Source organism: Apiospora kogelbergensis (genome assembly GCF_038363985.1).
Source record: "Apiospora kogelbergensis strain CBS 113332 chromosome Unknown utg000007l_segment0_segment0, whole genome shotgun sequence".
NCBI classification, from domain to species: Eukaryota; Fungi; Ascomycota; class Sordariomycetes; order Amphisphaeriales; family Apiosporaceae; genus Apiospora; species Apiospora kogelbergensis.
In genome coordinates this window covers 1,045,154-1,069,681 of record NW_027117424.1, presented here as the reverse complement: position 1 = coordinate 1,069,681, position 24,528 = coordinate 1,045,154, and the positions used below count along the sequence as shown (strand labels likewise).

General features: G+C 55.9%; 9 protein-coding genes across 9 annotated transcripts; 4 read left to right on the top strand and 5 right to left on the bottom strand.

Moving 5' to 3' along the window:
• Positions 1 to 54: 54 nt before the first annotated feature.
• PG998_010697 (glycoside hydrolase family 18 protein) lies at positions 55 to 1,448 on the top strand (the record flags this gene model as incomplete). Its single annotated transcript, XM_066877513.1, has 4 exons — positions 55 to 101; positions 157 to 525; positions 604 to 1,003; positions 1,065 to 1,448. The coding sequence occupies 4 exons, from the start codon at positions 55 to 57 to the stop codon at positions 1,446 to 1,448; spliced, it is 1,200 nt and encodes a 399-aa protein (XP_066726567.1).
• A 301-nt stretch (positions 1,449 to 1,749) lies between these two features.
• On the bottom strand, positions 1,750 to 2,391 carry PG998_010696 (membrane-associating domain-containing protein; the record flags this gene model as incomplete). Its single annotated transcript, XM_066877512.1, has 3 exons — positions 1,750 to 1,852; positions 1,919 to 2,219; positions 2,313 to 2,391. 3 exons carry the CDS (start codon positions 2,389 to 2,391, stop codon positions 1,750 to 1,752), a joined length of 483 nt encoding a protein of 160 aa, XP_066726566.1.
• Positions 2,392 to 5,325: 2,934 nt separating this feature from the next.
• Positions 5,326 to 6,601, top strand: PG998_010695 (uncharacterized protein; the record flags this gene model as incomplete). The annotated part of the gene is made up of 2 exons (XM_066877511.1): positions 5,326 to 5,507; positions 5,539 to 6,601. 2 exons carry the CDS (start codon positions 5,326 to 5,328, stop codon positions 6,599 to 6,601), a joined length of 1,245 nt encoding a protein of 414 aa, XP_066726565.1.
• A 226-nt stretch (positions 6,602 to 6,827) lies between these two features.
• PG998_010694 (uncharacterized protein) lies at positions 6,828 to 7,791 on the bottom strand (the record flags this gene model as incomplete). The annotated part of the gene is made up of 2 exons (XM_066877510.1): positions 6,828 to 7,134; positions 7,292 to 7,791. 2 exons carry the CDS (start codon positions 7,789 to 7,791, stop codon positions 6,828 to 6,830), a joined length of 807 nt encoding a protein of 268 aa, XP_066726564.1.
• Positions 7,792 to 8,437: 646 nt separating this feature from the next.
• Positions 8,438 to 11,000, bottom strand: PG998_010693 (uncharacterized protein; the record flags this gene model as incomplete). Its single annotated transcript, XM_066877509.1, has 8 exons — positions 8,438 to 8,608; positions 8,677 to 8,861; positions 8,938 to 9,202; positions 9,325 to 9,439; positions 9,525 to 10,056; positions 10,124 to 10,349; positions 10,468 to 10,592; positions 10,739 to 11,000. 8 exons carry the CDS (start codon positions 10,998 to 11,000, stop codon positions 8,438 to 8,440), a joined length of 1,881 nt encoding a protein of 626 aa, XP_066726563.1.
• Positions 11,001 to 12,815: 1,815 nt separating this feature from the next.
• On the bottom strand, positions 12,816 to 13,802 carry PG998_010692 (uncharacterized protein; the record flags this gene model as incomplete). Its single annotated transcript, XM_066877508.1, has 4 exons — positions 12,816 to 12,961; positions 13,092 to 13,306; positions 13,379 to 13,615; positions 13,699 to 13,802. The coding sequence occupies 4 exons, from the start codon at positions 13,800 to 13,802 to the stop codon at positions 12,816 to 12,818; spliced, it is 702 nt and encodes a 233-aa protein (XP_066726562.1).
• Positions 13,803 to 15,736: 1,934 nt separating this feature from the next.
• On the top strand, positions 15,737 to 17,882 carry PG998_010691 (uncharacterized protein; the record flags this gene model as incomplete). The annotated part of the gene is made up of 6 exons (XM_066877507.1): positions 15,737 to 16,155; positions 16,284 to 16,699; positions 16,781 to 17,176; positions 17,240 to 17,309; positions 17,362 to 17,454; positions 17,519 to 17,882. The coding sequence occupies 6 exons, from the start codon at positions 15,737 to 15,739 to the stop codon at positions 17,880 to 17,882; spliced, it is 1,758 nt and encodes a 585-aa protein (XP_066726561.1).
• Positions 17,883 to 18,537: 655 nt separating this feature from the next.
• On the bottom strand, positions 18,538 to 19,269 carry PG998_010690 (uncharacterized protein; the record flags this gene model as incomplete). Its single annotated transcript, XM_066877506.1, has 1 exon — positions 18,538 to 19,269. The coding sequence occupies one exon, from the start codon at positions 19,267 to 19,269 to the stop codon at positions 18,538 to 18,540; it is 732 nt and encodes a 243-aa protein (XP_066726560.1).
• A 1,273-nt stretch (positions 19,270 to 20,542) lies between these two features.
• Positions 20,543 to 22,727, top strand: PG998_010689 (uncharacterized protein; the record flags this gene model as incomplete). The annotated part of the gene is made up of 5 exons (XM_066877505.1): positions 20,543 to 20,631; positions 20,943 to 21,665; positions 21,718 to 22,092; positions 22,171 to 22,574; positions 22,699 to 22,727. 5 exons carry the CDS (start codon positions 20,543 to 20,545, stop codon positions 22,725 to 22,727), a joined length of 1,620 nt encoding a protein of 539 aa, XP_066726559.1.
• Positions 22,728 to 24,528: the final 1,801 nt, after the last annotated feature.

Below are 24,528 nucleotides of genomic sequence, written 5' to 3'. Positions count from 1 at the left end.
AAGACTACCATGGCTAGCTTCTCGAGTTACCTCTTGTTGTTAGGATTCATCACAATGGCGACCGCTTATGAGTCCTTTCGCAACATCATGTACCTGACAGGGTGGGTTTCATCTCTCGGCGGATGACATTTGCATCGTCTGACTAACTCATTCCAGTCAACATCCAGTCATTCCCGATGACCCCTTCCTGACAATCTCCATCACGCACGTGGTGCTGGCCTTCATGCCGTCGGGAATTTTCAACGAGGAACATCCGGATCCGGCATGGCCGCTCTTCATGTCGGTGGGCGACGTGCGATCCCGTTTCCAGCAGCCCGAAGTCATCAACGGCCTGAGCGGCGCTACGACGGCCTCGTCGCGGCCCGAAACCAAGGTCATGGTGGCCATTGGCGGTTGGGGCGACACCGAGGGCTTCGCGGTGGCGGCGCGCGACCCGAGCACCCGGCGACGATTCGCGGAGAACGTGGCGGCCATGGTGCGAGTGACGGGGGCGGACGGCGTGGATATCGATTGGGAATATCCAGGGTCAGTTTATTTATTTATTTCCTTTCTCCATTCATCTCTCGAGTACGCACACACTCGCTTACTTACTTGGTGCAACAGCGGCAACGGCGAAGACTACAAACAAACCCCCAACGCCGAGAAAGCCTGGGAGGCCGCCGCGTACCCGCAGCTCCTCGCCGCCCTGCGCGCCGCCCTGGGCCCCTCCAAGACCATCTCGGCCGCCGTCCCGGGCATCCCGCGCGACATCGCGCTCGCCTTCACGGCGGCGACGGTCCCCGCCGTCATGCGCTCCGTCGACTTCCTCAACGTCATGACGTACGACCTGATGAACCGCCGCGACGCCGCCACCAAGCACCACGCGGGCGTCGCCGGCTCCCTCGAGGCCCTCGAGGCGTACCTGGCCGCGGGCGCGCCGGCGGCGCGGCTGAACCTGGGGTTCGCCTTCTACGTCAAGTACTTCCGGGTCCCGCGCGGTGCGTGCGACGCCGTCGGAGCGGGGGTCCGGGTCGAACGCTGCTACGCTGCCGTCGGGGCTGGGCTGTCCCACGGGGCCCATGGAGGACCCGGCCACGGGCGCCGATCTCGGCCGCACGGGCGGCTTCAGCTACCACGACAGCATCCCCGCCGACGTCGAAGAGTCGTTCAGGCGGGCACTGACGGAGGGCACGTACGACGAATCGGGCGGCGGTTACTACTACCTGGACGACAATCCAGATGGAGATGGGAAAGGAAACGATAGCCTGTTCTGGACGTTCGAGACGGAGGACGCCATCTTCAAGAAGTATACGCACATCGTCACGCAGAAGGCTCTCGGTGGGGTGTTCGCCTGGGGGCTTGGGGAGGATGCGCCGTCGTTCCGTCACCTGAGGAAGTTATCGGAGTCGGCGGAGCGCACACGGCAGGAGAGACTGCTTATTCATTTGATGGTCAAGGACGAGTTGTAAGGCGAAGATGCTTGGGAGTATTTTTTTCAATTGGTTCATTAAGTATCGTTCCAAGTACCAAAAACCGCGTTCAAAACATTGGGGGTATTGTGCCCAGCCCTAAACGCCTGCCAAAAGCAATAATTCATAAATAGATCAATGCCAGTCAAGCATGTAATCATCAACCGATCCAGTATCAAAATCCACATAGGATAACCAGAGAAACACCCAATGACATGCCGCCGGAAAGCTAGGTAGTAGCAACAGTTTGGTGAGCCCATAACCTTCGAGGTCCAGTCGATAATAGAAAAATAAGCCTCAATTAAGCGCCAGGGTAGGCGGAGGGCTTGGAGTTAGGGACGTTGTGGCCGCGGCTGCGCAGAGACTCGAGTCCGTCAAGGACAGTGAGGCCCATGAAGATAGCCCTGCAAAATGTGTTAGCCAATCAATCGACCGCGGAGCCTTGAGAGCGAGGCGCAGGAGAAACCTACCACAGGAAGAAGCCAAAGGCAACGGCAGCCTGCAGGGACGAGCAGTAAGAGCTGTCACAGTGGGGAGCTCCAACGGCGACGGCGAGGGCCACGGAGCCGGCGAACCAGAAAAGGGCAGTCAAGGCGTTAAGAACGAGGGCAGCCAGCTTGTGGAACCAGCCCGTCATGTAGATGGGGGTGATGCCGACGTAGGCCAGCACCAGCAGCGACCAGATCGAGTTGAAGAGCATGAAGTTGATGCGGTCGGGGGAGCGGCTGCTGTAGGCGCCCCAGCCCCACCATCCTTGGTAGAGGCTCACGACTGTGTTTGGGGCACGTTAGCTTTCCAACACCTTATGAAGAAAAGGGGAAACAACAAAGGACAGTTGAAGGCGGGAGGGTTTTCAAAACGTACCATAGCCCGTGAGACCGAGCTCGATGATGGCGAAGACGGCCGCGACGGCGTGGACGATGGGAAGGAATCCGAGAGCCATGGCGGTGATGATGATGACGTTTTATGTGCGGTTTGGTTTCTCTGGTGGTATTTGCTGGTCCGGGTTATATGGACTACAAGCGAATAATCGTGGAACTTCGACAGTTGCAAATCGTTGCTGTAATTAGATTAGAGTAGGTGGTGAAGGGTCAAGGGAAGTTCGAGGTCGAGTGTGAGGCAGGGCGGGAGGCAAGGCATATATAACTTCTTGATTTCATGGAATGCTGGACAAACGGCCTACTGCTGCACGAGTGACTAACCACGACTACCCTGCCAAGGACGGGGGATACGTAAGGCAGAGAGGCAGGGTAAGGTGTGGAAAACGATCGATTTAGTCGGTTAAGGGTCGACTAGACTCATCATGTCACCGGTCACTGGCCACGATTGAGGAGCGGGGACTGGAGCCAAAAGGGAACAAAAGCCAATGGCATTGCGTGTCATAGCACGATGATGCATGGCCATGGTTCTGGGCGACTGGGCTCTTTGGCTACAGCTAAGTTTTGCATGCATTGGAATGATGAAAGCCAATGACGTCTGATTGGTGTGGGAGAGATTTCTGGGGGGTAGACTTCGTCCCTTTGCGCGTGTGGGTTTTGGCCGCCAGCAAACCAGATGGGGCCCGCCCTCTAACGCCCTGAAGGCTGGGAGGAATGCATCGACGTCCAACCACGCATTTCATTTCACGACTCGATGGAGAATCCATTGGGTTTCCCTGCTGTTCTGGCAGAATCGATGTTATTAGCTTCCACTATGGTCAAAGACATCAAACTGACGCCGTCGTGTAATTCCAAGCCACAAGCAATGCAAGACCAAGACCGTCAGACAGGTCAGCTGTCTCGTCGTTGAGGAAGGCGACGTCATCGCGAACATTTGATGAAGTGAAGGAAGCTATGACGACATTCCCGCAGCCGTTTCCCGTAGCTCGACTCGTTTTTGCAGCTGTCAGGCGCAAAACTGCCAGGGATCGTCACAGGGTCTTTGGGCGTCCACTGCGTCCACAGATCTTGGCCAGGCGCAAAAGGTGGGGTCGCCGTCTCTGTGCCGGCATCCGGGAGCGTCAAGCCGTTTTGACAATGGGCTGATTGATTGATGGATGGACGGAAGAAGAATCATGGTGATTGATTTGACTTTCTCTCAAACAGTATGTAGACCTAGCCACAACGGCATACCAACTTTAGAACATTTTGGTCTCGAAGCGCTGGCCATGGGGCTGTGCTGGCTGTGCTGGGTACACGATTGGATAGACACATTGGCTGTTGAAACACTGCACCACCTCCCCAACTGCCCAATGCCAACCAGTCGCGCCTCAGCTTCAGATCGCGCCATTCGCGCGCGCCCACCACTGGCTGCCACGCGTTGCTTCCAGCAAAGCCACTTTCCACGTGGCCGTGCGGTCGGTGAGCGACTGGATGTGGGCACCATCGGGACATGGCCTGACCAGCCTGAGGCTCGAACATGAGGTCCATCTATTTATTGATCTGTCATCGGAAATATGTCGCGTCAACCTCCGCGATATTAACAGCTCGCATCCCGCAATGGTCCAGGCTATATGTACGTGCAGCTGGCCGGAGGGTTACCGAGTGCCACCGCCAGACCAAGATATCATGATAGCAACCAGAAGGTGGTGCTTGAGGGTTGAAGCTCATCATCATCGTTCATTTCTACTTGGTAACCACCCTGATAGCATTGTTGGATTAGCATGACAGACAAGCCCTCGACCTCTTCCTACTGAAACCGTTATCTTTAGGCCAGCGAGCAAAGATATAGTTTCGATATGCAACCAGGTAAACACCAAGGTGGCTGGTTAGCTGGCCCACCTTAGGCACAATACCGCATGCATATAACATTGCTAAGTGGGTGCTTTAACCAGACTCTACCAAGGCGTGTTTTCGTCGATTTGGCATGTCCCGTTCGCAGTTGCCCTGGCCTACTTCGTCTGTTTTGCTGGACGAAAGCAATCACCGAGGGCTATTTGAACGATACGTGGACGGGGCTGGCCCTAAGGTTGATTCCGGACTGGGCCCGGCCCGACCAACGATGTCGATTCCGTCGCCGCCGTCCGACTGCTCTTAGATACATATTCGGGAATACTGCCGATATACATCCGCAACCTGTCTGTCAATTCTTTCCAACGCCTATAAGTGATCATGAAAGTTAACCGAGGACCGCGAATTGAGCTGGCGAATGAGAAGTCGCCATTGATGCACGTAGTCTTGGCGTTCTTTGCTAATTTCTCGGGTTGCAGATCCAACCTGCGCCATGTCACTTTAACTAGCTCATCTCGCTCACTATTCAACATGAAGTTGTGTGTCTGTGGTGGGTATGAGGAAAGTTAGTCGATTCAAACTTTGTGTCCCGACCTCCTGCGTGTTACCCCTCGTAACGCCTGTTGATCAAAAGTCGCTATGAAGTGTTGTAAACATACAGGCAGGAGTCAGTCGCTATTCGAGAGTTATAATGTTGCTTTCCTCGCAGAAGCATTCTTACGGATTCAAATCAAGTGAACAAATGTCGGGCCCAGGATAGTCGCATCCCTTGCCTTGTACGCCAAGCTTGAGCCCTGGTCGAAGCGGACTTTCCGGCGTGGAGAGCTCATAACGTCCTTCCTTTTTGTGGTGCGTTCAATATGCAGCACCAATCCCAGCAACATGGTATCCCGCTAAACCCTCCAATTGGCCAAGGTCTACCATCTCTCAGGCACAGTAGGCACGTGGATGGCAGCCATCACCAGAAACAACCGTCATGGATGCAAGTTCGTCAGCAGGACCGGGCTGGTGGCGGGAGCTTATAAGTAGACTCCTCTTTCCGCCCCGAGACATTTTGAGGGGATAGTCACCCCTACTCGCATTGTTCTTGTCGCCCTGTGTGTTCGCCTGGCCGCTTTCCCGTCCAGTCAGAAATACTCTTTAGCTTGCACCAAGGAGCTATCGCCAGTATGCTCATCCATCATGTGCCGGTCGTGGCAGCTTTACTGGCTGCCACCGGGGTTGCCGCCCTGCCTAAGAAGACGCAGCAGTCTATGGGCAAGCATCGAGTGACAAGCATCGAGCTCGGCCCGCGGCCCTACTACCTCGTGGACAACATGGAGGAAGGGTGGCTGAAGGACCGCCTCGACTCGTGCGCCGAGACGGCGATGCGGCCGACCAAGTTCAGCATCTCGCACCCGCGGCGGCGCCCGCCTGCAGTTCCCCGAGGAGACGGTCGAGTCCATCATGGCCGGCACGCGCATGGGCGCGGGCATCCAGGAGTGCGACGTCGCCTTCACCAAGGACCGCCAGTTCGTCTGCCGCCACGACCAGTGCGACCTGCACACGACGACCAACATCGTGGCGACGGAGCTGGGCGCCAAGTGCACCAAGCCCTTCGCGCCCGCCGCCAACGGCACGGCCGCGTCGGCCAAGTGCTGCACGAGCGACCTGACCCTGGCCGAGTTCAAGACGCTCTGTGGCAAGATGGACGGCTTCAACGCCTCGGCCACGACGCCCGAGGCCTTCCTGCACGGCACTCCCGGCTGGCGCACCGACCTGTACGCGACCTGCGGCACCGTGCTGGCGCACAAGGAGTTCATCGCGCTCGTCGACGGGCTGGGCCTCGACTTCACGCCTGAGCTCAAGGCACCGGCCGTGCCCATGCCCTTCGAGGGCGGCGACTACACCTTCGAGGCGTACGCGCAGCAGCTCGTCGACGAGTACCGCGGCGCCGGCATCGACTTCGCCCGCGTCTACCCGCAGAGCTTCCAGTTCGCCGCCGTCCAGTACTGGCTGCGGCGCGAGCCCGAGTTCGCCCGGCAGGCCGTCCTGCTGGACGAGAGCGGCGACAAGGGCGGGCTCGAGGCCGCCGTCGCGAACCTGACCCTCTACAAGGACGCCGGCGTCAACATCGTCGCGCCGCCCCTGCCGTACCTGGTCACGCTGGACGACAAGACGGGCGAGATCGTGCCCAGCAGCTACGCGCGCGAGGCTAAGCGGCTGGGGCTCAAGATTATTACGTGGTCGCTTGAGCGCTCCGGGCCCATCGCGGCCATCCACAAGGCCGGCCAGAAGGGCAGCCCGGATTACTATTATTCCACCTTCTTCAACGCCACCACCCGCGACGGCGATATTTATCAGCTCGTCGACGTCTTAGCACGCCAGGTTGGCGTCATGGGTATCTTCTCGGACTGGTCTGCCACTGTCACCTACTATGCTAATTGCATGGGGTTCTTGAGCTAAGAGGGGCGCCTGGTTGAGCGAAATTGCTTCTTGAGAACGGTAACGTTAGACCAGTGTCGGACGATGCGATATACATGTGTGAAAACTGTAGAGCGGAGAGTAGATGATAAGTAATGTGTTATGAGATCAAGAGAACATCTAATTCCTTCCATCCTGTATAATCTTTCATCTCCCTGTGCATACACCTTGAACGAACACTGCATGTGGACATGAAAGTCGAGAGTCGTCAGTTGCGCCTGTACCACCGCGCCAAAGAGACACCGCCGACGGCCAGGACGGAGAAGATACCGATCCAGGCAGCCCCGGCCTTCCACATGACGGCCCGCATGAACTCGTCGCGGGCCTGGCCGTCGTTGACGCGCGGGAACGGCTCGTCCGGCACCGGCTTGCCCAGGAACGCGCACAGGGGCGCCCAGCCGCTCGCCAGGTCCACCTCGAGCAGCCGCTCCGGCGGCACGGTCCGGCGCACCCACGCGTTGTGCAGCGCCAGGAGCTCCGGCTCGGGCTTCTCGAGACCGTATCTTAGGCGTAGGCTGTAGTTCGGGTGTGGGTGCCGTGGAGGTTAGCGAACACACTGACGAGTAACAGATACGGTTGTAGGTCAAGATAGCCGTATGGTGAGGCAACGGGGGCATATGGAATCTCGAAGGGAAATATAAAGGCAAAAGAAAAATGGTAAGGAACGCCTACTCGTCATCAAAACCGCGCGTGATGGACGGGAACCACCTCGCCCCCGGCAGCGGCGCCAGGTACAGCTCGAGACAGCGGACGGCGAAGCTGCGATGCGCGTCGACCTGGGTGAAGGCGCCGAAGCTGCGCCACCAGCGCGCCGGGTCGCGCGTGACGAGGACGACCTTGGCGTCGGGGTAGAGCTCGAGCAGCTCGGGCAGGAAGTGGAACATGGGGCAGTCGGCGGTGCCCACGAAGCCCGCCGTGGCCTCCCGGAGCGTCTTGAGCAGCCGCTCCCGGTCGCCGGGTCCCCCGCGGCGGCGCAGGCGGTAGAGCTCGTCGAGCCGCCGGCAGTAACCGTCCTCGCGCCGGAACATCTGCGTCCCGCCGTGCATCACGGGGCCGTCGAGCAGCTTCTCCAGGGCCACCGCGTACGACAGGGTCGCGGTGCGCGAGTACCCCGCGTCGATGACCTCGAGCTGGCGGGTGCGGTCCCGTGGGATCGATGCCGTGGCGCCCATTGTTCGTTGTCGCTGATGTCGGTTTCCCTCCGGTTTTCTTCTTTTCTATTCTTTGTTCGAGTTTTAGCTCTCCAAATGATTTAGCGAAGGGCAAGCACTCTCACTTGCTTCACATCCAAGGCTACCAAGCGATTGACATAGTAAGCAATACGGGAGCAATACGGGCGGCCAAGCGTCAGCCAGCCAATTAATCAGGCCACAATGGATGATTTTTCCTCCGGCTCTGTCTACACTTACCGAAATTCTAACCAAACCCATCTTCCAACTAACCATATAGCCCAGGAGATAGCTGACACTAAGAACGCAGGTCGATAAATATCGCTCCAGGAATATCATCCACTTCATGACGGAAACGTCTAGTGTATTACAAACGAACTGGTATTACCACTGACTACATTAACCACTTATATGACGGAAGAGGAATTTAACTTGCTGACCCCAGAAGGCTTGCTCGTATCGGTTAGAAGCCGTCGCATTCACGAATGGAACCCGAATGCGACGACTTGTTCCACGCGGAAAGCTAAGAAACAACTTTCTGGGCTGTGGCGCTTCTTTTTCCCGCTTGTCCCCGCAAGCATCTTGCCATTCTGCCTGATATGTACAGATCGATCACGGATACCCGGGTGGGAGGTCTAAATGCCTGTCATTACTGCTTGGTGGAAATGCCAAACTGCTCGTTCTCGGCAATGGGGGCGGGGCGGAGCGACGACTCGTTCAGATCGTTCTCCCGGACGAACGGGCGCGTGCCAGAGCTCTCGTTCACCTGCGTCGTCGAGAGCACGTACTCTTCCTTGTCGATGTGGCGGAAGAACCAGTACTGTGTTTTATTAGTTCCCATGTCCAGCTCGTGTATCCTCGCGGAGATAAGAGAGGGGAGCTACTTACAAACCATATGGTGGTGAAGAAGCCGAGGATGGCAATGGCGCCAAAGTCCCAGACCAGGTGCGGGTCGGTGATGGCGGCGGTCGCGGCCAGATTCACGATCTGGGCGATGGCGGTGCTGAAAAGGTTGATGGCGGAGACGAGGCCTCGCATGTTGATGGGGGCACGCGAGTAGGCAATACCGTAAGCTATCACACGAAAAGCGCATTATCGTCAGTATTGAACATCATCACTCATGGGTGGGTTGTGGTGGTAACAGCATACCGGGAACGTTGATGAACAGCTCGGAGAAGCCGCCGAGGGCGTAGGGGAGCGCCTCCCACCAGAGTGTGATGTCGGCGACGAGACCCTCCTCGACGCAGCGCGGGTCGGTCGAGCCGTACCAGCCGCACGGGCTCAGCTGGTAGGCCTTGTAGCAGAGCACGCAGTAACCCACGCCGCCGAGGGTGGCGATGGCGAAGCCGGTCGTGATGCGGGCCACGGGGCCGTAGTGGATCGAGCGCTTGCGCAGCAATGGGTAAACCAAGTACTAAAGACATTAGGTTAGATTTATGCCAAGGATAAGTAAGCGGGTGGTGAGTGGGTGAATGGGTTTATCTATAGTTCTCATAGGTAAGGGAGGGAGGGAGGGGGTTTTGGAAAAGAACTTACGTTCAGAATAGGCCCGCCCAAGATGATGCTGAGGGAGTTGAAGTTGCTGACAACATCGTTGGGGACTCCGTCTCCTCGAAGCATGGTACTGAGGTAGTTTGCAGAGCTACCGAGACTATAGACAGAAACACATTCATAGTTAGTGATTTTCTTGATCTTGCTTACTCCCGGTGCTCCCCCTTTCCTCTCACTTTACTTACCCTTGGTCGTTCCAGATTTGAATGGGGAAAATACAGAACATGCCCGTCGCCTGCATGGTACGCTTGACATCAACGACGAACTCTTCAGGATAGTGCGTCTCAACGGGCAGATTGTGCGCGCGCTGGTACGACTGGGTAGCCGGCTCCCACCAGCCCTTCTTGCCGATGCGCCAGAAGCCGCCGCGGGCCATGCAGTGGCCGATGACGCGGAAGACGTTGGGCAGGTCGGAGCCGCCGGGCTTGTGCAGGATCAGGCGCGGCTTGAGCCACATGAGCAGCAGTGGCAGCGGCAGGTACAGGATCAGCGGGATGAAGAAGGCGAGCCACCAGCCCACCAGGCGGGCGCAGTACGTCGTCGCCGTCGACATGAAGCCGCCGATGTTGACCAGCAGGTAGAACCACAGCATGACGCGCTCGGTGCTGTGCTCCGGGTCCTCGATGACGCGCTCGCCCGTCTTGAGCGTCTTGACGATGGGGACGTGGCTGGACATCTGATCGAGCAAAAGAGGCGTCACATTGGGCTTGAACATGGCTATCGACGAAAAACGCACGTTAGCTAATGAACCAGCGGTGCAATTCAAAGCAGGAACAGGACTTACCAGCTCCAATGGAGAGAATATAGACGCCAATGAAGAATGGGATCTTGGCGGTACCATTATCGATTAAAGCGGGAGCGCCGCCGGCGATGATCAAAATATGCGCAACACCGCAGACCATGACACCCCAGAAGATCATGTTGTAGCGGCCGAACCTGGTGTCGGCGAGGTAGCCGACGAACAAGGGGAGGAGGTACGCCAATAGCGTGAAGGATTGAGTAGTGGCATTCTGCGGATATCACGATTCAGTTGTTAGAACTCTCGTGCGAAGTTTCATATGCTTCAGCCTGTAGAGAAAAATATCCCTGGAAGCAGGATTGGAAAGTAGAGAGGGCCATGGCACTTACCGCGATCTGTTCACCCAAGCCCAGAGCACCTTGGGTAGCCTGACTACCGGCGGGAACCGCCCCCAAGCCGTTGCCACCCTTCGGTAGAGGTCTGTTGATGTAATTGGTCCAGATCTGAACACAGCCTATATAGGGTGTCAACATCATTAGTCCTCATGCTTGATATATGTAGGGGGTTATGATAGACAGTATTCCGCGAAACTCCCCACAGTCTGGGTGGACTGGAGGAGAGGAGAGGGGCGGTCCATCTCTGTCTCTCACTCTCACTCACCATAATAGGAAGCACGCTCGCAAAACTCGACGGCGCAGAGGAGGTAGGCGATCGTGGGAACCTTGCCGGGCACGCGACGCAGCGTCGTGAGCTCCTCCGGGGTCGGCTTGCCCTCGTAGTGCTGGTTCAGGACGGCGACGTCGTACATGGGCGCGCCGCCATCCTCAATAGGCGTGTGTCTGCCGCCGCCCACCTCTTCTTTCGTCATCGGCGTCTTGTCCACGGCCGTGTGAGGTGGCGTATGGTCTATTTCGGTGGCCATATTCGTCGCTACACATTCGGTGGCGCAATGTGTCAGTCAGTATTTGTCCTTCTTTCAATCTATCGGGGCATATTTATAGATATATATATGCCCGAGTACGTAGAGAGAGAGCTGCAGCCTGTCTCACACTTCCCCAAATCGGCCCCCACGAGGGGGTGAAGGTCTCAATCGGGACGCGGAAGTGAGGTGTCGAGTTTGGTGGAACTTACCCATCTTGCCTTGTTTACGACCAACCCCAATTGATGTCACGCTACACGTCAATTGTCGGTGTGAGCGTTGAAGAAATGGGAGAGATTGTGCGAAAGAGCGTTCCGAGTCTGACAGAGAGACACAGGAACGACAGGAGGAGACAGTAGAGACAGGAATACATCCTGCGCCATGAGAACGGGAATAGACAGATTATTTGTATGCGCGCCGCTCTCCTCGGTCGGATTCGCGGCTGCAACCATGTACTCTATCCCCTCCCTTTTATCCCCCCAATATGTGCAGTAGCACAGCATGCGCCGATGCATGCGCGCTTGCCATCCAATACTCAGGTGCCATTCACCTGCAGAAGCATGGGCTGTCTGCAGTAGGATAAAAGTGATCGTAGTATCATCCCTTGTTTCTCGTTTAGACCCCCCTCCGTCTCACCCATCTAGAACAGAGGGAAGATATAAGCTCCTTCCTATTTGGGTAACCATGTACGCGGATTATCACGAGCTCGCGTCAGCCATACTTTCGCCTTGCGGGAGCTGGCGAACCTGCAAGACCCAATGAGAGCATACCATTAGCAATCTGCACTTCCAGGCCAGGACTGGCGTTTAGCAATAATGTTGTTTACTGATATCCAAACACGTTGGAACCCAAGAAAGGCCCCGGTGCTTCGCACTCTTCTTGGCCTAGCCTTATCATGATCAAGCTTCCTGCAAGCTTCCTGGGCGGCCCTGGGCGTGCTGGGCATGTTGGTTATATGCGAGGACCTTCTAGCGCAATTCCGGAAGGTCTCTGCCATTGGACGAGCCGTACGGGGAACGGATCCCACATCCGGTTGTCGCATACGAACAACAATAGGCTACGAGCGAGTGTCAAGCGAGCCAATACTGCTGTCATATTCCCGGAGCCGAGACTGCCCATCCTCAATCAATCAGTGACAATTGGACGCATGGGTGTATGTGGGTTTGCCCAATCGAGGGCCGCTATCACCACGAAGCACGAGGGGTTCTTGAATTGCCACTCGGCCAAATACAACCAACCAACAGGCTATCTGACAAGGCCGAACGAGGCCACCGAGTCTCAAAAGCGCAGAGAATGATAAAAAAAAAGAGAGAGAGAGCCATTCAATCTTACGGGATCGCCAGTCTTCAGCCTGCAAATAAGAGTTGGGTCACACAGAGCCGAGGCAATGGCTTGACGCGCGTGTACCATTGGTGCTGCTGTGCATCACCGTTTTGCTTTTTTCTCTCCGCGAACAAGGCTAACCGTAAGCCAGGTGAATTTCGATTGAGTAGGTACTACATGACATCCCGCTGGGGAATCTCATGGGCTGATTTTCCGTCTTATCTGTAAGACCGTAACAACCCGTAGGTGGTGGGGGGGCGCAAAGCTCCCCTGCCACCTGCAACTCCAAACTCCTGCACATAGTAAGCTTCTGTCACCCCAGCTTCTGGAGTTTGGTGTGTACATGGGCCCATAACCTGGGAGCAGCTGAAAGTGCTTACCCCATGCGAGGTTAGGTTGCATCCCATAGCTGTTAGTTGCGTGTCGAGAGAAGTAACCAGCAAGACGAATCATCGGCTGTATGCCCTCCTAGCCTCCGAACTATTTCTGCCATCGTTACTCTCGATCGACCATCTGGTTATACGGGTTGTTTGGATCCGCCCTCTCCTGCTCTACTGTGGGCAAAGTCTTGATGACTCGGGCAGGCGAACCGACAGCGACCGAGTAGGGAGGAATATTCTTGGTGACCACGGACCCCGCACCTGATTTTGGCCAGTTTAGTTAGCCATGTGTCTCGTGCTGACAAGTTCCCAATCTGATGGGCCGGCCGTAGATGACCAGAAAGGGCAGGAGGAAATGAACCAGTACTGTGGCTTCCAAATCAAAACTCACCAATAGATGAACCCTTGCCGACGGTGACTCCAGGCAAGATGATAGTGCCGCCCCCGATCCAGGCGTCGTCCTCAATGGTGACGGGCAGCCCAAACTCGACGAATTTAATCCGGGACAGTACGCTCGTGTCGTGCCCCGCGGTGTAGATGCTGACGTTCGGGCCGAACTGGACCCGGTCCCCAATGGTCACGAGACTGACATCGAGGATGGTGAGACTAACGCCAATACATGTCAGCATCAACGAACACACAAGTAACGTTCACCGAACAACAAGACCACTAGCTTACTTGAAGTTGGCGAAGCAGTTCTTTCCAATGCTCACGTTGCAGCCGTAGTCCGGCAAGAACGGCGGCTCGACGAACGAACCGGTGCCGAATCGGCCCACCATGTCCTTCAAAATGTCGGCCTGCGCCTCGTGGAACTTCTCCATGGGCTGCGCGCTCGGGTCGATGTGGTTGAGCTTGTGCGCCAGGCATCTCGCGCGGTGTCGCCCCTCCATCAGTTTGGGATGCAGCGGGTCGTACCTAGAATACACGGTCAGGCTGATCCGGCTTCCACGAACCTACGTGAGTGACAGAGGGGACAATAACAAGGAAAATTGACGTACATCATCCCCGAGATCATTTTCTCGTACTCATCGCACCACGGCGTGTGCTGCAGTGTCTTGGCGGCTTCGATGACCTTGGGGTCAAGCTCTGATTTGGCCGCCATCTTTTTACTGAATGTATCGATCACAAGTATGGGATATGAAATTGTGCTGGGTGGTTTTTGATATCGGGTATATCAAGCTGATTCAATAGGTATGTCGGGATTTTTGTGTATTTGGTTGACTTCAACTCATGAGTTCCGTACCGTCGATTGCCCCGCGCTTTACGGGCCGCTGTTCGTTCGTGGGGGGTTTCGCTACGTATTTAGACCTCAGGGCAGTGGAGAAGACGGAGAAGGAGCCATCTTGGCGCAATACATCATCGCCCTTACGGACAAATTATCGCGAATTCCAGTTTGTCTTGGCCATAGGCGGTGTGTATATACATTACGCCGTATTTTGCATGACTACCTGGAGTTATTCGACCCAAGCTTCGAGAATGGCTAAATGTCGGAATGAGAGGTGGGTTGTTTATAACGGCAGTGGAAAGCGTCCGTCCAATGTGTGGCATTGCGAACAGCTTGGCGTTAAAACGCTCTTCCCCAAGGAACCCACTTGAACTACTTGGACTGCCACGAGCTTGTTCTTCGCCTGCTCCTTCTGCTGCAATTCCAACATGAACCCAATGAGACCATCATGTTCAAATTCGACATGAATCATCGTGCATATTCGTCAAACCAGCATTCTCACACTCTGAGTTTAGGGGCTCGGTGTCGGCGTCGGCGTTCTCCGGCATAGCCTCCCTTTGGCTGCTATCAGCAGGCAAGCTGTGCCCAAGCTGCGCTGTTTCACCCGGGCTTCAGTCCCTTGCTCTAAAGGTGAATGTATACTTAGTCTCAGGAGATACCAATATCTGCCGAGGAGACAAACCACGGCCTAAATATCGCGCAGGCTGACGGCGGATTGCGGCTGCAACCCTTAACACTCGCTTCAAGATTGTGAACGGCAGGCTTGCGGCAGCGGCCGGCACCAAGGATGTTGCTGCTGCATGTGGTTGCAGATTGTCATGTGTGCCGATGCCAAAATTCAGGGTCGGATCTCCTACTGATCGCGCCCACCCCACACCTGTGCGACGCCCAATTTTTACATATACGCTTTCAGCTGGCTGAGATTGCTCCGGTTTCCCGCCACCGTTCGGAGAACCACTTCTAGGAATATCCATTACCGCAATATTGTATAGCAGTGGACATGGGCCGAGCTGTGGATGCGGAACCGATCTATGAACGACTTGAATCGCAAAGACACCGCTAGAGCTAGTCCAGCGAACAGTAGCTGCTAACTCAAAATTGTGGCTGGTGTCCAAGGCCGGTAACTGCCTGCGCACTATCGAGGTGATAGGGATGTAGTATCACAGACAACGAGGCAATCTCTCTCGGCGGAGACGAACGGCTACATATCAGCTTTACACAGATGTTTGACAAACCGCGACCATCGCGGGCCCAGGGTCTCGTCTCCAGTGGAGTTGCCTACAATCGGCGGCAGCATGGGCGAACAGGCTAAACAGTGGGCTGGGCGAGCGGCTCCCGGCGCTCTAAGTCGTCGGTTAACCCCGCTATCAGAACCCCCAGATCAGCTCTCTTATCTCCAAAACGTCATTGGCGATGGCAACCGCCCAGAACGCCCTGGGTAGGGGCAAAAAGTGGTGCCCTCACTGATAAAGAACAGAAAATTACAGCACAATCTCGATAGCCATTGCCGTCGAGAGATTGTCACCCTGCATCCCTGAGATGTGAATTGAATATAAGAAGACCTCGTGTCTCGTGCCTGGATGATCCTACTGCCCCTGGGTGCCTTTGGGTTCGCCAGCTTCGACCTTTCCGGACAGCAAGCAGCTTGTCCACTGATTAGGACCCCAGGTTGCTGACCCGAGCGGAGAAACACACGCACAGTACCTAGATCGTGTTACCAACCCGCTTGCGCCAAGCCAATCGCATAGACTCCGTACAGCCCAATTGGGACACTCCCGGTCTCTTTCGGTTGAAACAAAAGAAAGTTCGCGATGGATGAAGATCAGGGACCTTCGCATATTGCGCCCGGGTCGGGTGCCCCTCCCCGGAAGACCTTCCGCGACCGGCTGATGGGCGTCCGCCGGACCTTCTTGACGAGGAACGGCCTGCTCGGCGACTATGACTACGGCTTCCTATTCATGCCCAATTTGCCATTCATGAGCCGGCCGAAACAGGTGGCGCCGTTCTTCGGCCTCAACGACAAGATGCCCGTCTTCTTGGCTCTGGTGCTCGGCTTGCAGCATTCCTTGGCCATGTTGGCTGGCATTATCACTCCCCCGCTCCTTCTCGCAGGTGCGACGGGTGTAAATCTGCCAGGGGATATTCAGCAGTATCTTGTGTCAACAGCGCTGATTGTTTCTGGTATTTTGTCGTTAATACAGATTACTCGATTTCACATCTTGGGAACGCCGTATGTTGCTACTAAGCCTTCCCCCTTTCCTACTCCATTAAAGAGACGAAAGAAACGTTCTCGCAGGAACCCGCTTCTATCAGGATCGATTATGTAGTTTATGTCCCTCTAACTGTATTTAATTATAGATACTACCTCGGAACCGGTCTAATCTCGGTGGTGGGCATATCTTTCTCCATCATCCCCGTGGCTCAGGGCGCTTTTGCCCAAATGTATGCCAATGGGTACTGTCCGACGGCCGAGGACGGCACGAAGCTGCCCTGCCCGGACGGATACGGGGCGCTGCTAGGCACGGCAGCCGTATGCGCCCTGATTGAGATTTTGATTGCTTTCATCCCGCCCAAGATCATGCTCCGCATCTTCCCGCCCATCGTCACGGGCCCTACTGTCATGTTGATTGGTATCTCCCTCATTGAGAGCGCCTTCAAAAACTGGGCTGGCGGGAGCGGGCCTTGTGCCGACGCCGCACCTACCGACTTCTTCAAGCTCTGCCCCAACATCGCGGCGCCGCACGCGCTGCCTTGGGGCTCGGCTGAGTATCTTGGTGAATAATCTACTTTCCTTACCGCAACTAAAGACTTCCGTTCTCGCTGTAAAATCGGATGGACTAACAATAATCTGGCAGGTCTCGGTTTCTCGGTCTTCCTAACCATCATCCTGTGCGAGCGTTTTGGTGCTCCCATCATGAAGTCAACGTCTGTCATCATCGGCCTGCTGGTCGGTTCCATCATCGCCGCCGCGTGTGGTTATTTCGACCGGAGCGGCATCGATTCGGCCCCCGCCGTGTCGTTCGTCTGGGTCCACACATTCAAGCTCTCGGTCTACGGGCCCTTGGTGCTGCCGATCATGGCCGTCTTCATCATCTGCGCCTGCGAGGCCATCGGAGATATCACGGCGACCTGCGACGTGTCGCGGCTCGAGGTTGAGGGCAAGATATACGAGTCACGCATTCAGGGAGGTGTCCTGGCGGATGGCCTCAACGGCGTCTTGGCGGCGCTGATGACTATCACGCCTATGTCCAGTAAGGAGTCCTTGAATTGCACTCAAGCAAGAGTGAGAGAAGAATGATGCTGACCATCCAAAGCTTTTGCCCAGAACAATGGAGTCATCGCATTGACGCGTTGCGCTAATAGGACCGCTGGATACTGTTGCTGGTGGGTTTTGTCACCCTATTTCTTTATCCGGTCGAAACTGACTTTGGTGTAGCGGCTTTCTCATAATCATGGGTGTGTTCGCCAAATTCGCCGCATCGCTCGTAGCAATCCCATCCGCTGTTCTTGGTGGCATGACAAGTTTCCTGTGAGTACATTCCGCATCCCTGGATTGACTGGGGATTCCAGCCAGCTAATTAACCTTCGGCCAGATTCTGTGCCGTGGCCGTGTCCGGCATCGCCATCATCACCAAGGGCGTCCCCTTCACGCGCCGCAACCGCTTCATCCTGACGGCGGCGCTGGCCGGTGGCTACGGCGCGACGCTGGTGCCGACCTACTTCTCGCACGTCTTCACCTACGCCGGCGACGACAAGGGCCTCCGCGGCTTCCTCGACGCCATCGTCCTCGTCATGGAGACGGGCTTCGCCGTCACGGCGTTTGTGGCCTGCGTCCTCAACTTCGTCCTCCCGCCCGAGCTCGAGGAGCCGCCGTTCGAGGACGTCGCGCCATCGCCGCCGTCGCCCCGCGAGGCGACGATGAACGGGCCCCTCGCGAACGAGGGGGAAAGGGGATGAGGCAGGCGGGGCGGAGTTTGAGGGGGAGCGGGTCGGCGGTGGCGGCGGAGGAGGGGTACGGGGGGCATGAGAAGGCGCAATGATGGCTGTCTGGTTGGAAGACGGATCGGGAGCAACTCCTCTGATACAAAAGTATTTGATTTAAACCCCATAGCGAAAATGAAGGAGTCCATTGGCCGATGCAGCGTTGATTTGACCTGGGAGTGACTAAGCTAAGAGTGGAGTTGCTGCCATGGCTAGACACAATTCCGTTCATTCAGTCAGCCCAACTATTAGTTCAAGTAACGAACTACGGCTTAGCGACTTGTCGAGACGAGACCGTGCTTGCATGAAAAATAATTCGTAATTCTGCAGGGCTGGCTATTTTGTTGATCACTCATTGGGCCAGCGTGTTGTAATACCGGGGGCTGCAAGACCTACATATACGCACTGCAGGAACATATGCTCGAGCTGCATGTACATCGTTGTTTGTCCTACGATAAGAGGCCTGGTAATTACAGGGGGGGGGCGTCAAAGCTGGTTTAAGGAAAGGCCAATGAAACAACCATCATGTTTGGCTGTCATCCTACATTCATATACCATACGTACCCCTACGAAAGCTTCGCCCATCACAGCCTCCTCCTTCGTACCAGCAATCAGCGACTGGGTAATATCCTTATTGCTGCTCGCTTTCCAAAGCGTCCGCCATAGCCCCGAGGGTATCAAATTTCCAGTCGTACAGCTCCTCCCCGCGGTTGCCCATGACGGCGCCCGGTCGCACGATCCAGCTGGACTTGAGCCCGACCTTCTTGGCCGGGTGGTGGTCGTGGAACTGGCTCTGCGCCGTCTGGATGACCTGGTCGCGAGGGACGCCGAGCTCGGCCTCGGCCTTCTGCAGCATGTGCGCGAAGCCGGCCAGGTCGGGCTTGTAGGCGCCCACGTCCTGCGCCGTGATGACGAGGTCGAACGGCGTGCCGGCCAGCGGGCCCGCGTTGGTCGCCGCGAACGAGTCGCGGTCCACGTTGGACAGCACGACGAGCTTGTAGTGCCTCTGCAGCCGGCGCAGGGCGTCCACCGTGTCCGGGAACGCGGGCCAGGCGCCCACGGAGCGGCCGAACTCGGCGCTCTCCGCCGCCGTTGGGTTGACCAGGTCCAGGCGCACGGCCAGCTTGGGGTAGACGCGCGCCAGCAGCTCCGAGTACGGCAACGACGGCGTCTCGGCCTGCTGCGCCGCCTCCAGCTCGTGGTACACCGTCAGGAGGTGCTCCTTGCTGAACTTGCCGGCGGCGTCGTTGGCCGCCAGGAGGGGCTTCAGGGCGTTCAGGAGGCCCGTCTCCCAGTCGACTAGGGTCCCGTAGACGTCGAAGCACAGGAGACGGTAGTCGGAGAGCTTGAGGTCTGTCGCCATGGTGGGTGGTGACGTGATTTCAATACGGATGGATGATGTTCTCGACAGTAGGGCTGTTAAAACCCGGTACGGTCAATAGCTTCTTTTGAGGGCGGCCGTTTTGATATCCCCGCCATCCTTACGCGGGGATTCATCCGCTACGCCCTACGGCCTACATGCACGGTTCCGGTACCGGATTCTACCCCAAAAGCGATAAGTGGCCATATTCTTGGCATGCGAATGCCATGGTTCCAGCCCGCAACCCGTTGCAGAGACTGAAACATGGTTGATGGGAATCACCAGAAACTCCATGAAGAACTGCGTGCATGATGATGCAATGGCCCACGGGGGAAATTGCGGGCTCTCCCGGAAGACAGGGTCCTCGGCTCTCCACGCCACAAGCCGGCTTACCATTGAAGTGGCGTTATTGGCTCTTTCTTACTTCCGCCGGCAGATGGTGGTGGTGGTGTCCAATTCCCGACTTCGGGGTTAACCATTTAGCGGATCATCGCACCCGACGGTGATAAGAGACCCCGCAGCGAGGCGAAGGTGCTATGTGTGCGTGCTGTCTGGCAGAAGGCAGTCGGTCTGGCGTTTGCGTTGCTCGCGATGCCTGTACAACTACAACTGCATATGTAATTATATAAAGTTTACGCCTTATGGGTATATGCTATTTAGCGGGAGAATTAATGCAACATGATTCCTGCGAATGGACGTTGTGCAGGCGTTCGACATCGGCGATACTCCGGACCGAGGCCCGCTAGACAGCTCTCAAGCGTGCCACTAAAGCACTGCAGTTTAGCCCCTACCCACACTACCCTCCTCTTTTAGGGGGCAGGACTGGGGGGCAGGACCTGGGCAGGAGGCGCGGAACATGACAATTGGAGACAGTGGCCTGGCATGCTCCGTCTCCTTCTGGTCTCCCTCTCTGAGCGAGCTGCCTCACCAGCCTAGCCAGCTCACGTCAAGCACGTCAACCTCAATCCCAGGCCCGCCAAGAGCGCCAGACTGACATGGATCATTCGACACCCGGCGCCCCGTCCGTTTCCTTTCCCCTAACCTCTGGATGCGACGAGAAAGGGTTGGTTGTCTTGGCTATCCCATACCTTATCCAGCCGGGCTTGTGGATTGGTGGCACCGCCACGATCCAATGTACCTCAATTGATTCACTTCCTCCTCTCATCTTCTCATCCGCATACGTCTTACGCCTTGGATACCACCCCCTACCTGCCTAACTCCTTTTACTATTTCTCCCTCTAAAATTTAATCGGTAGTTCCTGCGCGGCATACGGCCATGGGCAAGGCCCCGCAGCAGTCCCCGCAAAACTTTGACGATGTCGAGGGCATTGCCGTGACTCCGCCGTCATCCAACACGGCTCTCAGGTACGCGCCAACCTTTGTCCCGGGTCGTCGCTCGGCCTGTTCTGTGCTATCGGCTCCGACGCCCATCTATCGCCCGAGGGTGACCACAAAACCTGTCATGCTAGAACCTCTGATTCTGACTGGGACGTGTCTCTGCTTCTAGGATGGACTGTGCGCCGCGCGCTTGCGCCAAATGTCGCTCGTCGAAGCGGAAGTGCGACAGGCTGCTGCCCAAATGCTCAAGGTGTACCAGGTACGTGACATCACCGTCCTGTTTACCCAGGTCACTCTACGAGGCTTGTCTTTCATGATGGAAGCTCACCGCCTTATAGGCTCAGCGCATCATGTGCCTACTACTACATGGTCGGCGACTCCCAAAAGATCGGCGACCTGCACCCGGGCATCGGTCTGTCTCAGGGCGAGTCTGCACCAGACACCCTTTCGGTGCTAGGTCGCCCGAGTCTGGTGGAGGACCTTTCGGCCTCTCAGATCCTCAACGTCCTCCGAGACAACAACACGGACTGGCCAGTGGTAGCGGATAGCTACTTTGACTACATCCACCCCTGGCTGGGAGCTGTGCATCCCATCGTCTTTCACCGCATTTTTGAGCGCTATCGCACCACTGAGACCCCGGAAACGATGAGCGATGCCACCTGCAACGAGAGCTCCGAGCCGAGCCCAGGGCACGACCCTCTGGACATGACAGTCGAGCAGGCCCTGCTTCTTGTCATGATGTATCTGGTGATGCGTCCGGTGCCGAATGAAAACCCGAAAGACGTGTGGGATGACGACTATCGGCTGATGAAGCGAGTGCTCTCCATCGTGAACTGCGGAGAACCCACGATACTGCTTGTACAGTGTCTTGTTCTGCTATGCCTCTACGAATATGGCCACGGCAACACCCACGCGAGTTACCGTACCTTGGGAGACGCAGCGATGACGGCGAGAGTCCTCAATGTCAAGCCGGGCCAGGTCGGTAGCATGGGCTCAAATTGGTCCAGTATAGAGGAAGAAGAGATGTCCGGGCTGTGGTGGAGTCTCTTCATCATGGATCAGTGAGTAAAATCCAACTTTGTCGAGAAAGCACAGCAACTTACCATACATCAGATCGATTCATTCCGACCAACCCGCCAGGTTTCTCCCTTTTATACTCGAGTCTCCACAGCCGAGCACTTCGTTACCGGCCTCGAGCGTGTCCAACCCGTGGCATCATAGCCCCTCATTTTCATACCAGCCGTCCCAGAGAACACCCGTTGGGAAGGCAATAACGCCAGATCTCACAGCCATCCAAAAAGCAGCCCAAGTTGCAAACATTCTCCATCGTGCCCTCCGTTGGGAGTCTGAGCGCGACAAGACAGCCCCCTTGCCGCCCATTTCTGTCTTCTCCCATCTTGATCAAGAGATCAGGACTGCGACTCAGACATTGATAGAGGACCACCGCAACTGGGAAATGGAGATAGACTGCTTCGCTATGTGTGTTTCGTAAGTTCTCCCCACTCCAGATTGCGCCACGATACCGCGACTAAAGGGATGTGTATATCGAAACTGACCACCAAGCAGCGCCCTATTTACCCTTTACTTACCATACATGCCATCTGAGGAGATGGGTCCGCCTTCCAAAAGTCTTATCCAGGAAAACATGGACCTTGCGTGTGCCTTGGCTGCGCTGAAGTTCGCCTGTCAGATCGGAATTGACATCGCGTGCCGTCTTTACGAACGGCTCGCACGCAACCCTGGCCGGGGGCATACCGTGACAGCACCGTCTGCCGCAACGTCGTGTTACCTTACCGTGAGGGGCTTTGCCGAACGCTGGCGCTTTTACCCGGAAGAGTCCGAATATCTAGATGGACAGATACGGGACCGCTTCGAGAGCCTGCATTTCTTCTCGGGCCGCTGGGCGATTGCCGAGAGCATCATGTCGCAGCTGGAGGCCAAGGGCTTGAACCGCGCGTATTACCTAAGGCGTGCGTCGTTACAGCATAGTGCGCATGGCACGGACACGGGCGGGGACACAGATGGGGACACCCATACGCAAGGGGCACGCCGAGCATTGCGGGTGACGATGTCGTAATGAATGACAGCAGATAGGAAATGCGATGGATGGATTGAACATCTAATTTATCAATTAATCAAAAGATGCCAGGTTAGGCGCGTTATGACACATGTCGGCCAACACACGTGTATGATACGGAGGGCACGGGACTTGATGGTTGGGGAGTTGACTCCTGTAGCAGGATTGAATTATTGACAGCCGCCTGTCGTATGCACGAAGACCTTGCTGCAGCATTGCTGCGGGAGGGGTGTACCTACAGTATGCAGCTTCAGGCCACAGCCCAAACGGATCTCGTGGGACTGAGACCCGAGTGCCACCGCGGACGCCCCGCGAAAAAGGGGCGCAGAGGCGCCGTCGCACAGCAGCACACGCACGTCGAAGGATGTACGAATTGAGTTGCGAGGCGCTCGGCGTTTCTTTTTTACTTATAATACCTTTGCTTATACCCTAGGCAAGCTTCCAAGTACCTGTCTGTGCAGATAAACCGGCGTTACCGGACATTCAAATCGCGATATCGTCGGCATTCGTTACTACTATCGAGCTTCTTCGATTAACACAGATTACCGCTTGAGATATCGCGTAGCCTTGGGACATGGCTTTCATGGATTGAACTATATTGGTTGGCTTTACGTTAATGCTATTACTTCTCCCCTGCTGATGTTGAAGACATTTCTCTGTTTGGAAAGGATCGAGGACGAGAGCTGGAGTTGTTATTCGGTTCTCTTAACTCGGTTAGCCTGGCTATATCGTGCGTAAATTTTACTTCAATGAGCGTTCGTTAAGATGGTATAGATTGTCTATCATGAGAACACCCTATCGGAATATGCTAGAAGAGTGTTGTGTCATGATTTTCAATAAGCTTCTATGTCTGCAGGCAATTGCCCGCTCCGAGTTGTATAAGCGCAGACTCGATTCGTAATCATGCGGCTCATTTGATTTCGGCTATGAGCGAAGTAATTTCCTTGTCCTCCGCTCTATGCCTCCATGGTAGGAACATCACTGATATTGAAGACAGCATGGCAAGGAAACAGTCTCACCATATCGCCATCGCTTTCGCGGTCGCATACGCGTATGGTCGACGACGGAGAGCGCAATTAACCCAACTGATCACGCAATAACAAAGGGCTTCGATACAACTCTGAGGCGCCGGTAAGATCGCATTGGAGTTTCCAATCAGGCGGTGGGATGAGCGAGTCAAATGCAATCGAATCTGAAGTTCTGACAAATGTCAATGGGGTTTTACCTTTATTAGTAAAGCTGATCGTCGGCCCATCGGTCGCCCAAAGCGCGAAGCACCGAGACTACTGCCACCCACATCCCCGGATCGATAGGTCAGGTGGTAGTCTGCGATACTAGTTCGCCAACCGACCAAAACGCTGGTGTCTCCTTCTGCCCTGCCACCTGCCACTGCTGTGCCCCATCCGCGGCCCTGCTACCGGGCGGATGATGACGCCCGGACGGTGGGCATCTCTTACGACGATGTCCATTACGCCTTCGCCCACGCGCTAATCTTTCGTAGATCGCGCATTGGAGATACCGGCAATAAGGGTTCGCGCGACCCCATCGAGCGGAGGAGATGGCCCTACCTAGTGAGTGGATTGAGGTGCGGGCGCATTCTACGTCATGAAATCCCACAGCAGACCGAAGACGTCAGTAAGACGCGCGCAAATGATAGGGGGATCGGTCGGTCGTATGAGTTGATGTGTAACAAGAGATATGGCCTGGCTCGCTTTTTCTCGGACATAGATAGAGAAAGTAAATCGATATATTGGTTGATTACACCCGTCTACCATCACCTCCTCTTTGTTGTTATGTACTTGTCTGGCAAGGCCTCTTTTATACAGCTATATACTAAACGCACCGAC